This window comes from Musca domestica, unplaced genomic scaffold, assembly GCF_030504385.1.
Source record: "Musca domestica strain aabys unplaced genomic scaffold, Musca_domestica.polishedcontigs.V.1.1 14, whole genome shotgun sequence".
NCBI classification, from domain to species: Eukaryota; Metazoa; Arthropoda; class Insecta; order Diptera; family Muscidae; genus Musca; species Musca domestica.
This window is the reverse complement of record NW_026712192.1, coordinates 7,070,499-7,082,662: the sequence shown is the minus strand read 5'-3', so window position 1 is coordinate 7,082,662 and position 12,164 is coordinate 7,070,499. Positions and strand designations below refer to the sequence as shown.

The window sequence follows — 12,164 nt, the reverse complement described above, 5'->3', positions numbered from 1 at the left end:
CGTCGGTACTCATTACAGAAATTGATAAGTTGCCACAACAGCAGATGTATTTATCATCAAATGGAGTATCCAAATCATGTTACGTCAATTGTGAAGATTTCCATTCAAAAAATTAAATTTTATGTTTTTTGACATTTGTTGTGTTTTTTTTTTTTTTTTTTTTTTTTTTTTTTTTGAAATTTGGAAGGTAAGAATGCTACAATGTTTTGTTTCCGCTTAAAAAAACTATACATTGTTGTGTCGTCTTTGTTTGATAACATTGTAATTGACAAACAGAGAAAATCAATTAATAATTTGTATACCATACATTGTATGGAGGATGAAAACTATGCTAGATTAGAAAAAACTTTTGGGTTTTTTTTGATTTTTTTTTTTAATTTTTTCCAGTAGTAGGTATTTGTGTCCTGATTCCGGGAAAGTATTTTTTCCTGGGGGGGTCAGACTCGTATATTTGACACCCGGGCTGGACCCGGATCAACAAAATCAATATGGACAATATACAGGGTAAAATAAAACAAATAAGAAAGCAGTATACCCTCCACTATTTGGAACGCTTTTGGAAATTTTCGAAAAAGATAACATTTGCCAAAAATTCTGCTAACATCTTAAAAATACCGAATATAGCCGTTATATTAGGGTCTGTACGACATGAACCTACATAGGCATTATTTGTCACAAGCCATTACCATATTCAAATTTCAAACTTAAATTAAACGGTGAATAATGTAGCTAAAATCATCAAAATATCGTAGGAGGGAGGTACCGTTATATCGGAGCTATACGAAGACCTGGACCTGCATAGACAATTTTCTGTCACAGGCTGCAGCATCCAGTACGAACTTCAAATACGATATCTCAAACAATTTCGATGAGTATTGTACCTAAAATCGTCAAATACCGAATATAGGGAGGTACTGATATATATGGGACCTATACGAAGACGTGGACCTGCATAGACAATTTTCTGTCTCAGGATGTAGTATCCATTTCGAACTTGAAATGCCAAATTTGTCGCAAAATAATAATGAATAAAGTCGCAAATATCATCAAAATACCGAGTATCGAGAGGTATCGTTATATGGGGGCTATATGAAAACCTGGACCTACATGGCCCATTTACGAACGTAACCCGCCTACTGGCAAAATAAACATGTGTGCAAAATTTTAGTCTTCTATCTCAATTCGTTCGAAAGATAGCGGGATTACAACAGACGGACAGACAGACACATAGAGATACAGGCAGACATGGCTAAATCGTCTTGGAAAGTTACGCTGATCAAGAATATATATACTTTGTTGGGTCTGACATGAGTATTTCGAGGAGTCACAAACGGAATGACAAAATTAATATACCCTCCATAGTTTGGTGGGGGGTATAAAAACTGGAACAAGTCAAACGCCATAATTTTTACACTTTTTTAAATTTTATTGAATGAAAGAAAAAAAATTCGGAAATAGCACTAAAATTTAAAATAAGTTTAGATTTGTTTGAATTGGTCACCTTTGGCCTTCCAACGGTCAATGAAATCGTCACACGCTGCCAGAATGTTGCTCTGCGGTATTTTGGTCCATTTTCGGCGAAGCGCTTGCTCTAGGTGATCGACACTTTGGTATTTTTTATTGTCAACCTTGCTTTCCAAAATACTCCTGACACAATAGTGCAACGGATTGGTATCCGGGGATTTTGGTGGCCATTGTGAGCTGGAAATGAAGCGAGGAACCTCATTTTGTAACCATTCTTGGGTGACGCATGCTGAGTGCAATGGTGCTGAATCCTGTTGGAATGTCCAAGGTGTGCGGCCAAAATGTTTGTGTGTCCAAGGCTTTAATACACCCTCCAATATGATTTCGCAATAATATTCGACATTTATTCTGATACCACGGTCGATAAATACGAGCGGAGACCGACCATCGGCCGTTATGGCGGCCCACACAATCACCATGGCAGGCGCTTGAGTTCTGGTGGCCAACCGAAGGTGCACATTTTCAGCTGACCTCTTCGGCAAGTAAACACGATCATTTTGGTTGTTTGCAAACTGCTGGACAACAAATGTTTTCTCATCGGAGAAAACCAAATTCGGCAATTCACCACTTTTGGCCAAGCAACTCTTTAGCTCTTGTGAGCCTATTTGTCTAGCCTTTTGAGTCTATTTTCTTTCTGTTGCGGTGTAAGTTCTTGCACGTTTTGAATTTTAATGGCTTTACCCCGAGTTCATTTTTTAATATTTGCCAAATGGAATATTGCGATATGTTCAGATCATGAGCCATTTTTCGGCCACTGCGACGCGGGTTTCGTTCAAGTCGCTTCTTTACTTTTCGAACCATTTCTGCTGATGTTGCTGTTTTCTTCCGTCCACTTCATTGACGTTGGGCTACGCTACCAGTATCACAGTAACGAGCGATGGTACGAAACACAAAAGATTTATTCACATTTAAATGCTGGAGTGCTCTAACGATAGCCGCTTGTGGGTTTCTAGCCAAATATAAAGAAATCACACTATCACGCTTGAATTCCATCACGAATAACTTTTTTTCTGGAAAATTCTCACCCAAAATGCTTTTGTACACTTGAATAATTTTGAATAATTTTAACATCTGCCGGATGTGTGTTGCCGTATTTTCATCTCTCACTGCATTTTTTTTTTTTTTTTTTTGAAAATTTCGACCAACCTTGCTTTTCAAAATCTCCGGATACCAACGGATTGGTATCCGGAGATTTTGGTGACCATTGTGCGCTGGAAATGAAGCGAGGAACCTCATTCTTGGGTGGCGCGTGCTGAGTGCGATGGTGCTGAGTCCTGTTGGAATGTCCAAGGTGTGCGGCCAAAATGTTTGGGTGCCCAAGGCTTTAATACACCCTCCAGAATATTTTCGCGATAATATTCGGCATTTATTCTGATGCCACGGTCGATTAATACGAGCGGAGAGCGACTATCGGCCGTTATGGCGACCCACACCATCACCATGGCCGGCGCTTGAGTTCTGGTGGCCAATGGCTTAGAAATGACAGCAGTCTGAAGTTGGTTGCAGTTTTTTCATCTCACCCTGCATTTTTTTTTTTTTTTTTTAAATTTCGAATTTTTGTGGAGGATGTACCAGAAGGAGTGGACCGATATTGCCCCCCTCCGGCCTCGATCTATGTTTGACAATAATATTACGATGTACCAGGTTTGGTCCAAATCGCATACTCCCTTCGAGATTTATCGTGCACACCAACCAGACAGGCAGATCGACTTCAAATGCCCTGAAACGGATTTGGTCCAAAGAGACCTAGGGTCGAAAATCGTTATTTCGACGAGGCTAGCTATATGGCTGAGGGTATAAAAATAATTTTAACACTTCATGCGAGAAACGCCTGTGTTATATTTGTTTGAAAGCAAGGAAGTGGTTTAAGATTACTGGAGAGAATGCCAGGAGAGAAAGCGATAGGAAATTTCCAAAATTCAGACAAGGATTTATGGAAACAAATAAGAATAATTTCCCAAAAAGAAGACGGTGATGAAGAAGATATATTTTAGAATATCGATGATGAAGAAATTCAAATTTTAATTATCTTGAAAATGGAGGGGCATCTGGAAATGTTAATGTCGGAGAGAAAGGACAGGCAAAACACACACCTCACCATGCAAAAACGGTTGTTGCGCCATATATTGATGATACCAAATTCAAATAAATTTGTTGAATATTATGACTTGCTATGATCCCATTTAAAAGAAATTGTGTAAAAAGAACCGAAAACATCCCTTTAGCTCGCTTGATGGTTAAAGGATTTTCTGAAGACACAATCTAGTTGAATTGAACGGATTCGAAGGAATCTTTATCGGAAAAGCTGAGTACTGAGAACGAGGCGAGATAATCTCCCTTTATTTAGGATATTTGCGGTGCATTCTTTCAGAATGCCGATTCACGTTTCCTCTATTTTTAGCTCTTCTTTCATAAACCTCTGAATTTTTCCAGTAAATACTCTTTGTGTTACCCGGTGTTATGTTAACAACAACAAAAACAATACCTTCACTTGTTGTAGACATGATAAGGTGATGATACTATCCTATGGTCTCAGTGTGGACTACGAAGAATAGGGGATGACCAGGATTTACTTTTTCCTACCATCTAATACATACCATCACCATTGTCGCTCTTCTTTTAAACCAACCCTCGTTCCTAAGCCCTTCTTTGTTATAAAAATGCCTGGGGCATTACAATGTAGGCTTGTTTACAGAAATTTAGCTTTTTATTACAGTTTGTGCAATTTATTTGTGATAATTTGTCATTTGTTAGGTAATAAATGCTCCAATAATTTTTCGTTTCCTTCAGGGACATTCCTCACTGTGTCTTTCAAACTTCCCATAAAATTTCCGTCGAGAACTATGTGAAACAATTAAGGCTTCTTCCCTATTTTTTGTTGCTATTAACCTTTTAATAATTTCACTACGTTATTTTGCATTTACTTTTTCTCTGTATATTGTTTTCAAACACGCAACCTATAAATAATATGTTGGTATATAGATATTAGCTTATCATCGCCCAAACTTCTAATCGCTTATTAAATTTAATTAACTTTAATTTCGTATAACTTATTTTTAGATAAAAACTACATTGACCTATATAAAAAAGCAGTTAGATAAAGTCATAAGTCGGGCGGGGCCGACAATATGATACCCGACATCACTGTGCGTATTTAGAAGAGCTCCCGTAAAACAAGAATTTATTTGAAATAGATCATACCACCTATCAACATTCGGCTTTAGAGCATTTATAGTTAGGTTTCAGAGGGAACTAATATATGGGAGGCATATCCAATTCTGAATCGATTTTCACTAAATTTGACGGAGACATTTTAATCTTTTATACGAAATAACATTGCTATAGAGTGTAGGATATTACTTGGAGAAGGATTATATTAAAAAAACATATATCGAAGACGAGTTCCACGTTCGTCCCGAAATTCACTCCATTTGGGCTGATATTAGCCATTATTTGCACAACAAACCTGAAATCGTATTGAGGACAAATATGGGAGCTATATCCAAATCTTAACCGTTCTCGATAAAATTTGGCAAAGGTATGTTATGTACTTGCTGCTAGACTGAATTCGGTCGGATGTACCAAAATTTAGGACTTTCTGACAGATATTGGCCGTTTGGTGCACATTTAACTCCAAATCGGTGAAAATTTTGATAAAATTGGGATGAGGTATTTCCGAGCTCTATAAGATATCTGGTACCAAATATCATAGTTGTCAAATGCATATTACGAATGTGGTTAGAACACTCCAGCATTAAATCTTTTGTGTCTCCTACCATCGCTCGTTACCGTGATACTGGTAGCGTAGCCTGACGTCAAGGAAGTTGACGGAAAAAACAGCAACATCAGCAGAAATGGTTCGAAAAGTAAAGAAGCGACTTGAACGAACCCCGCGTCGCAATATTCCATTCGGCAAATATTAAAAAATTAGTTCGGGGTAAATCCATTGAAATTCTAAAAAATTCAAGAACTTACACCGCAACAGAAAGAAAATAGACTCAAAAGAGCCAAAGAGTTGCTTCGCTTGGCCGAAAGTGGTGAACTGCCGAATTTGGTTTTCTCTCTCTCCGATGAGAAAACATTCGTTGTCCAGCTGTTTGTTAACAAACAAATTGATCGTGTTTACTTTCCAAAGAAGTCAGCTGAAAATGTGCACCCTCGGTTGGCCACCAGAACTCAAGCGCCGGCCGGCCATAAAGGTAGTGTGGGCCCTCATAACATCCGATAGTCGCTCTGCGCTCGTAATAATCGACCATGGCATCAGAATAAATGCCAAATATTATCGCGAAAATATTTTGGTTTAACCTTATATTCTGTATTAGCCTTGGGCTAAATCATTTTTGGCCGCAGAACTTGTACATTCCAACAGGACTCAGCACCATCGACTCAGCACGCGTCACCCAAGAATGATTATTAAATGAGGTTCATTCATTTCCAGAGCACAATGGCCAGCAAAATCTCAGGACACCAATCCGTTGGACTATTGTGTCTGTAGTATTTTGGAAAGCAAGATTGGCACTAAAAAATACAAAAGTGTCGATCACCTAAATCAAGCAAGCGCTTCGCCGGGAATGGACCAAAATACCGCAGAGCAACATTCAGGCTGTGTGTGAAGATTTCATTGGCCGTTTGAAGACTATAATTAGTGCAAAAGGTGACTAATTCGAACAAATCTAAACATATTCTAAAATTTGATGCGATTTCCGAAATTTACCAAGTTTCAAACAGTTTCGTGGGTAAATGTGACTAGGATTATCAAAATACGGTATATCGGTGGGTATCGTAATATATGCGCTATAGGAAAACGTGGACTTAAATATTCAATGTTCGGCCACCGGAACTAAGAACCTATTATGAACTACAAATATCAATTTTTAGACCAATCCGTGAAAAAATGTGGCAAAAATCATCAAAATACCGAATATAGGGAGTTACCGTTGTATGGCGGCTATACCAATACGTGGACCTATACATACAACGTTTCGCCACCAGAGCTAGAACCCATTATTACCAACAAATACCAATTTTTAGAGAAATCGGTGAAAAAACTGGCGAAAATCATTAAAATACCGAATATCGGAAGGTACCGTTCTATGGCGTCTACACAAAACCAACCATCCTAGACACAATACAAATTGTTGCGCCAAATTTTGAAGCTCTACGTCAAATAATGTTGGTTGTATCGTGATTTCAACATCAGGCGGGCGACTTAGATTTTTATGCTGATTATGAATATATATACTTTACGGGGTCTACAACGAATATTTAGGTGTATTACAAACGGAATGATAAAGTTGATATACCCTCCTTTTCAAGTGGAGGGTATAAAAATATATATTTCATAGTCTAATTTCAGACGATTTCAAAATTAAACTGCAATATGTCCATAATTAGTACTTATATTGGCAACATAAACCTTTGTTATCGGTGGATCTACTATATGTCCATTAGTGGTGTTAGGTATCATAAAGTCTGCAATGGCCGATTTTTTACTTTTCTTAGAGGTTTTTCTTATTAAATACGACCTTTTTTTTGCACACACCCCAAGGAAAACAGAAATAAAAGGTATGTATGTATGTAGCTACCTATGATGGTTGTTTCTTTGTTTTTCTTTTTTTCTAACTTACCTCTTTAACTTTTTGACGTTTCTCTTCAACGCTGACATCGCCATCGGCATGACCTCCCAATGGCATTTGTAAATTAACATTTCCCAAGGGCAGATTATTGTTGTCCAAAACGGCAGCAATGTCGTCATTGTTGTTGTTATTGCTGTTTCGGCTTTTCTTTGACTGACCATTGACGGGAGGGGCAGCACCCTGTTCATCACCGGCGCCGCCACCACCACCACCCGGTGCGGTATCATCAAACTGTTGGGGTGACCCGTTATCGGCATCGTCACCCGCATCTTCACTATTGTCCATAGCATTGTCTTTTTGCAGTTGTGGTTTATCCATTATTTCACCCAATTCCTCTTTAATTTTGGCCTGTAGCTTTTGGCGGTCATTCATGAAATGTGGGTCTTGGTCTTTGGGGGCATGTTTAGCTAAGGGTGGTGCCGGTATAAAAATTTCAGGACCGGCTTTTTGAAATTGTTTATAGACGCGCAGCACGCGATCACCACCAAAATTGTCGGGCAGCAGGAAAATGCCACCAAAACAAAGGAAACACAAGGTGGCCAATACCAAGCCAATGAGACATTTTTCACGATTATGGAAATTGGATTTACGTCCAATGGGACCAATGCGATACATTATAAAGGGCTGGGGTCTTTGGATGTTCTTGTTTAAGTTATTTTATTTTTTGGTTTTCTTTTTTTTAATTATTTTGTTATTGTTGTTGATTTTTGCAAACGCAGGCGTAAAACGTAATGAAACGTCAATAAATCGAAGGTGTTTCTTCTTTTCTCAGCTGTTTGATGATGATGATGAAGGCAATGACAGTGGCAGTTTGTCGAGACAAAGCCCACCATGCGCAGATACAAACAAACCACCTCGTACAGATGTTGACGTTAACGTCCAAAAAGAACAACAATGACAGACAACGGCGCAGGCAGTGCAGCGGCAGCAGACTTAAAAAAACACACACACAAGAATTGCCGAATTAAAATACCGGTAAGATGGGTAGGCGGCAATGCACAAAAATTAAGAAGAACAAACACAATTATTATAGCACTCTTTTTTCGTTCTCCTTGTTGTTGTATTTTTTATATTTTTAGCAAATTAACAATTTGCATGGTTAGCACAAAAATTCACGCTATTTAATTTTCGTTTTTTTTTTCACCTGAACCTGACAGCACAAAGAAACCAGGGCACTTCACTTTTCACCTCTTTGGACTTTCTTTTAGTTTCAAATATTTATTTTCAATTTTTTTTTTTTGACAAACGCCTAACCGACTTATTGAATAAAAAAAAAACGACCGGCTCTATGTACCGTCAGCAAACAATGAAGGCGGGATACTGTCACGTTGACATCCACATAAATTATTTTTTCCCAGCCGAAAAAAAGAGTATACTCTGAAAATCATACACACGCACACACACACTCGGCCACGTTATGATTGCTCCCCCGTACTCAGAGACGTATGAACGAACTCACGACAGACAAAAACAAACCCCAACAATACCGAAAACTGTTTAAATGGAGCAGCACCAACAAACATTAACTGAACACCATCAACCACTGGCAATGACAGACAATACCCGACCGAAACAAGAGCGGCAGCATTACCAATAGTTGTTGTTGCTTTTGTTAAAGAGAATCAAAACATTAGTTCTGCCAGCAGAGCGGAGAGCAGCACAAATAAAAAAACACTACTTTTTTTGTAATTACAACAAATGTTACAGCGAAGAGAAATGTTGTTATTAACCAAACCGTTAAATTTACTCCCCTCTTTTATGAAGGAGAGTTATTAATGTTTTGTCTCGGCAATAATTTAACCGCACAATTATTTGTTTATATTCAACTCTAAATGAACTGAATGCTCCACCGCCCCGACAAAATAGGAAAAAAAACACTTGTGTATATCCAAGCAGCAGCACTTTCTTCTTTCTTTGTTATTACTACTGCGTTTGTCTGTCTGGTATTATTTTTTTTTACACATAAAGAGAATTTGTATTTATTTCTCTTATTTAAAGTACTCAATTACGTCTACGATGACCCTTTCACATTGTCCACTGGTTAATTTGTTTCCAGGATTTAGTTTAACAAAATTATTTTATAATTTTCAATAATCAAATAAGAAAACCAATTGGAGGATGGATGATTGTGGATGCTTGAATGTTGCAAAAACCAATTTTCCTTTCTGATGATTGTCATCGGCCATTGTTTTACATTGACATTCGTAAGTATGTTTGAATTGCAACAGCGTTGCCAGATGTGAGAAAAAGTTGAGCTCAAATGCAGTGATACCATACTGGAGAATATGTATGGCGTTTTATTGGAAATCATGTGTTAGGTTAAAGGGCCATACATTAGTTTTGTGATTACAAACATTAAATAGTGTTTATACTTCGGATATTGTTAATAAATATTACACGACATCAATCATAAATCAACTTGCTGCTAATAGGAAAAGCAAAACAATGCAGTGTTAATTTTTTTCGTCAAATATTCAACATTATACGCAAGAAGTTCACTCAATTATTCGATTAGAATTAAAAAGGTATAGCCAAATTTAAATTTTGTTTACAAATTTTTGAAAATTATATCCCTATTTTTATTTATTTTAGCCCAAGCAAGTGAAACTGCTGTAAGTTCGGCTGGGCCGAATTTTGAATACCCTCCATCATTTGGAAAGAATTTGGCAATTTAAAAAAAAATAATAAAAAAAATTATGGTGGGAATACATAAAGCGCTTATTTGGCTGGCTTAAGTCATCGGCTAGCTTCTTCATTAAAATATTTAAATGCAAAACTTGAAAAAAATCGGTGAACAATGTAGCTAAAATCATCAAAATACAGAATATTTAGAGATACCATTATATGGGGGCTATACGAAGACTTAGGCAATTTTTTGTCATAGGCTGTGGTTTCCATTACGAACTTTAAATACCAAATTTGAAAAAATTCCGGTGAATAAAGTCGCTAAAATCATCAAAATACCGATTATCGTAAGGTACCGTTATATGGGGGCTATACGAAGTCGTGGACCTGCACAGATAATTTTCTGTCATAGACTGTGGTTTCCATTACGAACTTTAAATACCAAATTTGAAAAAATTCCGGTGAACAAAGTCGTTAAAATCATCAAAATACCGAATATCGGGAGATGCCGTTATATGGGGGCTATACGAAGTCGTGGACCTGCACAGACAATTTTCTGTCATTGGCTGTAGTATCCATTACGAACTTTAAATACCAAATTGGAAGCAATTCTGTTGAATAATGTCTCTAAAATCATCAAAATACCGAATATCGGGAGATGCCTTTATATGGGGGCTATACGAAGTCGTGGACCTGCACAGACAATTTTCTATCTTAAGCTGTAGTATTCATTACAAACTTCAAATATCAAATTTAAAACAATTCCGGTGAATAATGTCTCTAAAATCATCAAAATACCGAATATCGGGAGATGCCGTTATATGGGGGCTATACGAAGTCGTGGACCTGCACAGACAATTTTCTGTCATTGGCTGTAGTATCCATTACGAACTTTAAATACCAAATTGGAAGCAATTCTGTTGAATAATGTCTCTAAAATCATCAAAATACCGAATATCGGGAGATGCCTTTATATGGGGGCTATACGAAGTCGTGGACCTGCACAGACAATTTTCTGTCATATGCTGTAATATCCATTACGAACTTCAAATATCAAATTTGAAACATTTCCGGTGAATAATGTCGCTTAAATCTTCAAAATACCGAAAATAGGGAGGTATCATTATATGGGGGCTATACCATTTTCAATACCAAAAGTCCATGCAGACATTTGAATAACATTTTATCAACCTACTTCATTTTGTTCGGAAGCTACAGTGATTTCCACAGATGCACGGACGGACATCGCTAAATCGACATAGAATTTTATTCTGATCAAAGAAGTATGATATTCTTGATCAGAATAAAATTCTATGTCGATTTAGCGATGTCCGTCCGTCTGTGGGGCCAAACTTGAAACAATTCCGGTGAAAAATGTCGCTAAAATCATGAAAATACCGAATATCGAGAGGTGCCGTTATATGGGGGCTATACGAAGACGTGGACCTGCACGAACAATTTTCTATCATAGTATCCATTACGAACTTCAAATATCAATTTTAAAACATTTTCTGTGAATAATGTCGCTTAAATCACCAAAATACCGAAAATAGGGAGATACCATTATATTTTCAATACCAAAAGTCCTGCAGACAAAAGTGCTGCAGATAAAAGTCCTTCATTTTGTTTTTTAGCTAGAGTGATTTCCACAGACGGACGGGCAGACTGACATCGCTAAATCGACATAGAATTTTATGCTGATCAGGACTTTGTGGGGTCTAAAATGTAAATTTCGAGATATTACAAACGGAATGAGAAACCATATTATAGTAGAGGGTATACAAATTGTTCAGAAAATATTAAAATTCGCTGCTCCGTTCCAGAACTGCAAGAATGTAAATGCAAGTACTGGAACAGAGCAAGGGTGTTTTCAAAATGCTTATTGCAACGTATGCATCGACAAAATCTACAGTTTTTGTAGCGAAATAAACCTTTGGAGATATATAGAACATGATCAATTTTGACCTTTTATTCAGTTTTCGCGGTTTTCAATTATTTATTCGAAATCAATGCAATAACTTTTTTATTTTTTTTTATTGTATTCATAGTAATTCTGACATTACAAGCCAAACAGGTAGACCTCTATACTTGAAGTTTTTTTTCAAAGTTAGCCTATCTTGTCTTCATTGTACCACGGAAGAGTTTCTTGCAGTTTCTGGAACAGAACAAAGGCGGATATTGGGTGTACGCAATAAGTATCACTTCAGTGACAGCAAGTTATGAGTCTGAGTTCACGTATAGACTCGTATTGCTGTTCCATCCTATATTCTGCAGTTTGATAATTTGAAATGAAAAAAAAAATAGTCTTTGAAATTTTGTTATGGGAGTTCCTACGTATATAGCCGTAGTGCAGTCGGAAAGTGATAGCAAGCACGATAT

At 37.2% G+C, this 12,164-nt stretch overlaps 1 protein-coding gene across 1 annotated transcript in view; it reads right to left on the bottom strand.

Moving 5' to 3' along the window:
- The window catches only part of LOC101890227 (mannosyl-oligosaccharide alpha-1,2-mannosidase IA), a 442,542-nt gene extending 433,217 nt beyond the window's left edge, over positions 1 to 9,325 (bottom strand). Inside the window, exon 1 of the mRNA XM_059119162.1 lies at positions 7,152 to 9,325. Coding sequence (XP_058975145.1) covers positions 7,152 to 7,775 — 624 coding nt within the window. The 5' untranslated portion in view covers positions 7,776 to 9,325. The remainder of the gene's footprint in view (positions 1 to 7,151) is intronic.
- Positions 9,326 to 12,164: the final 2,839 nt, after the last annotated feature.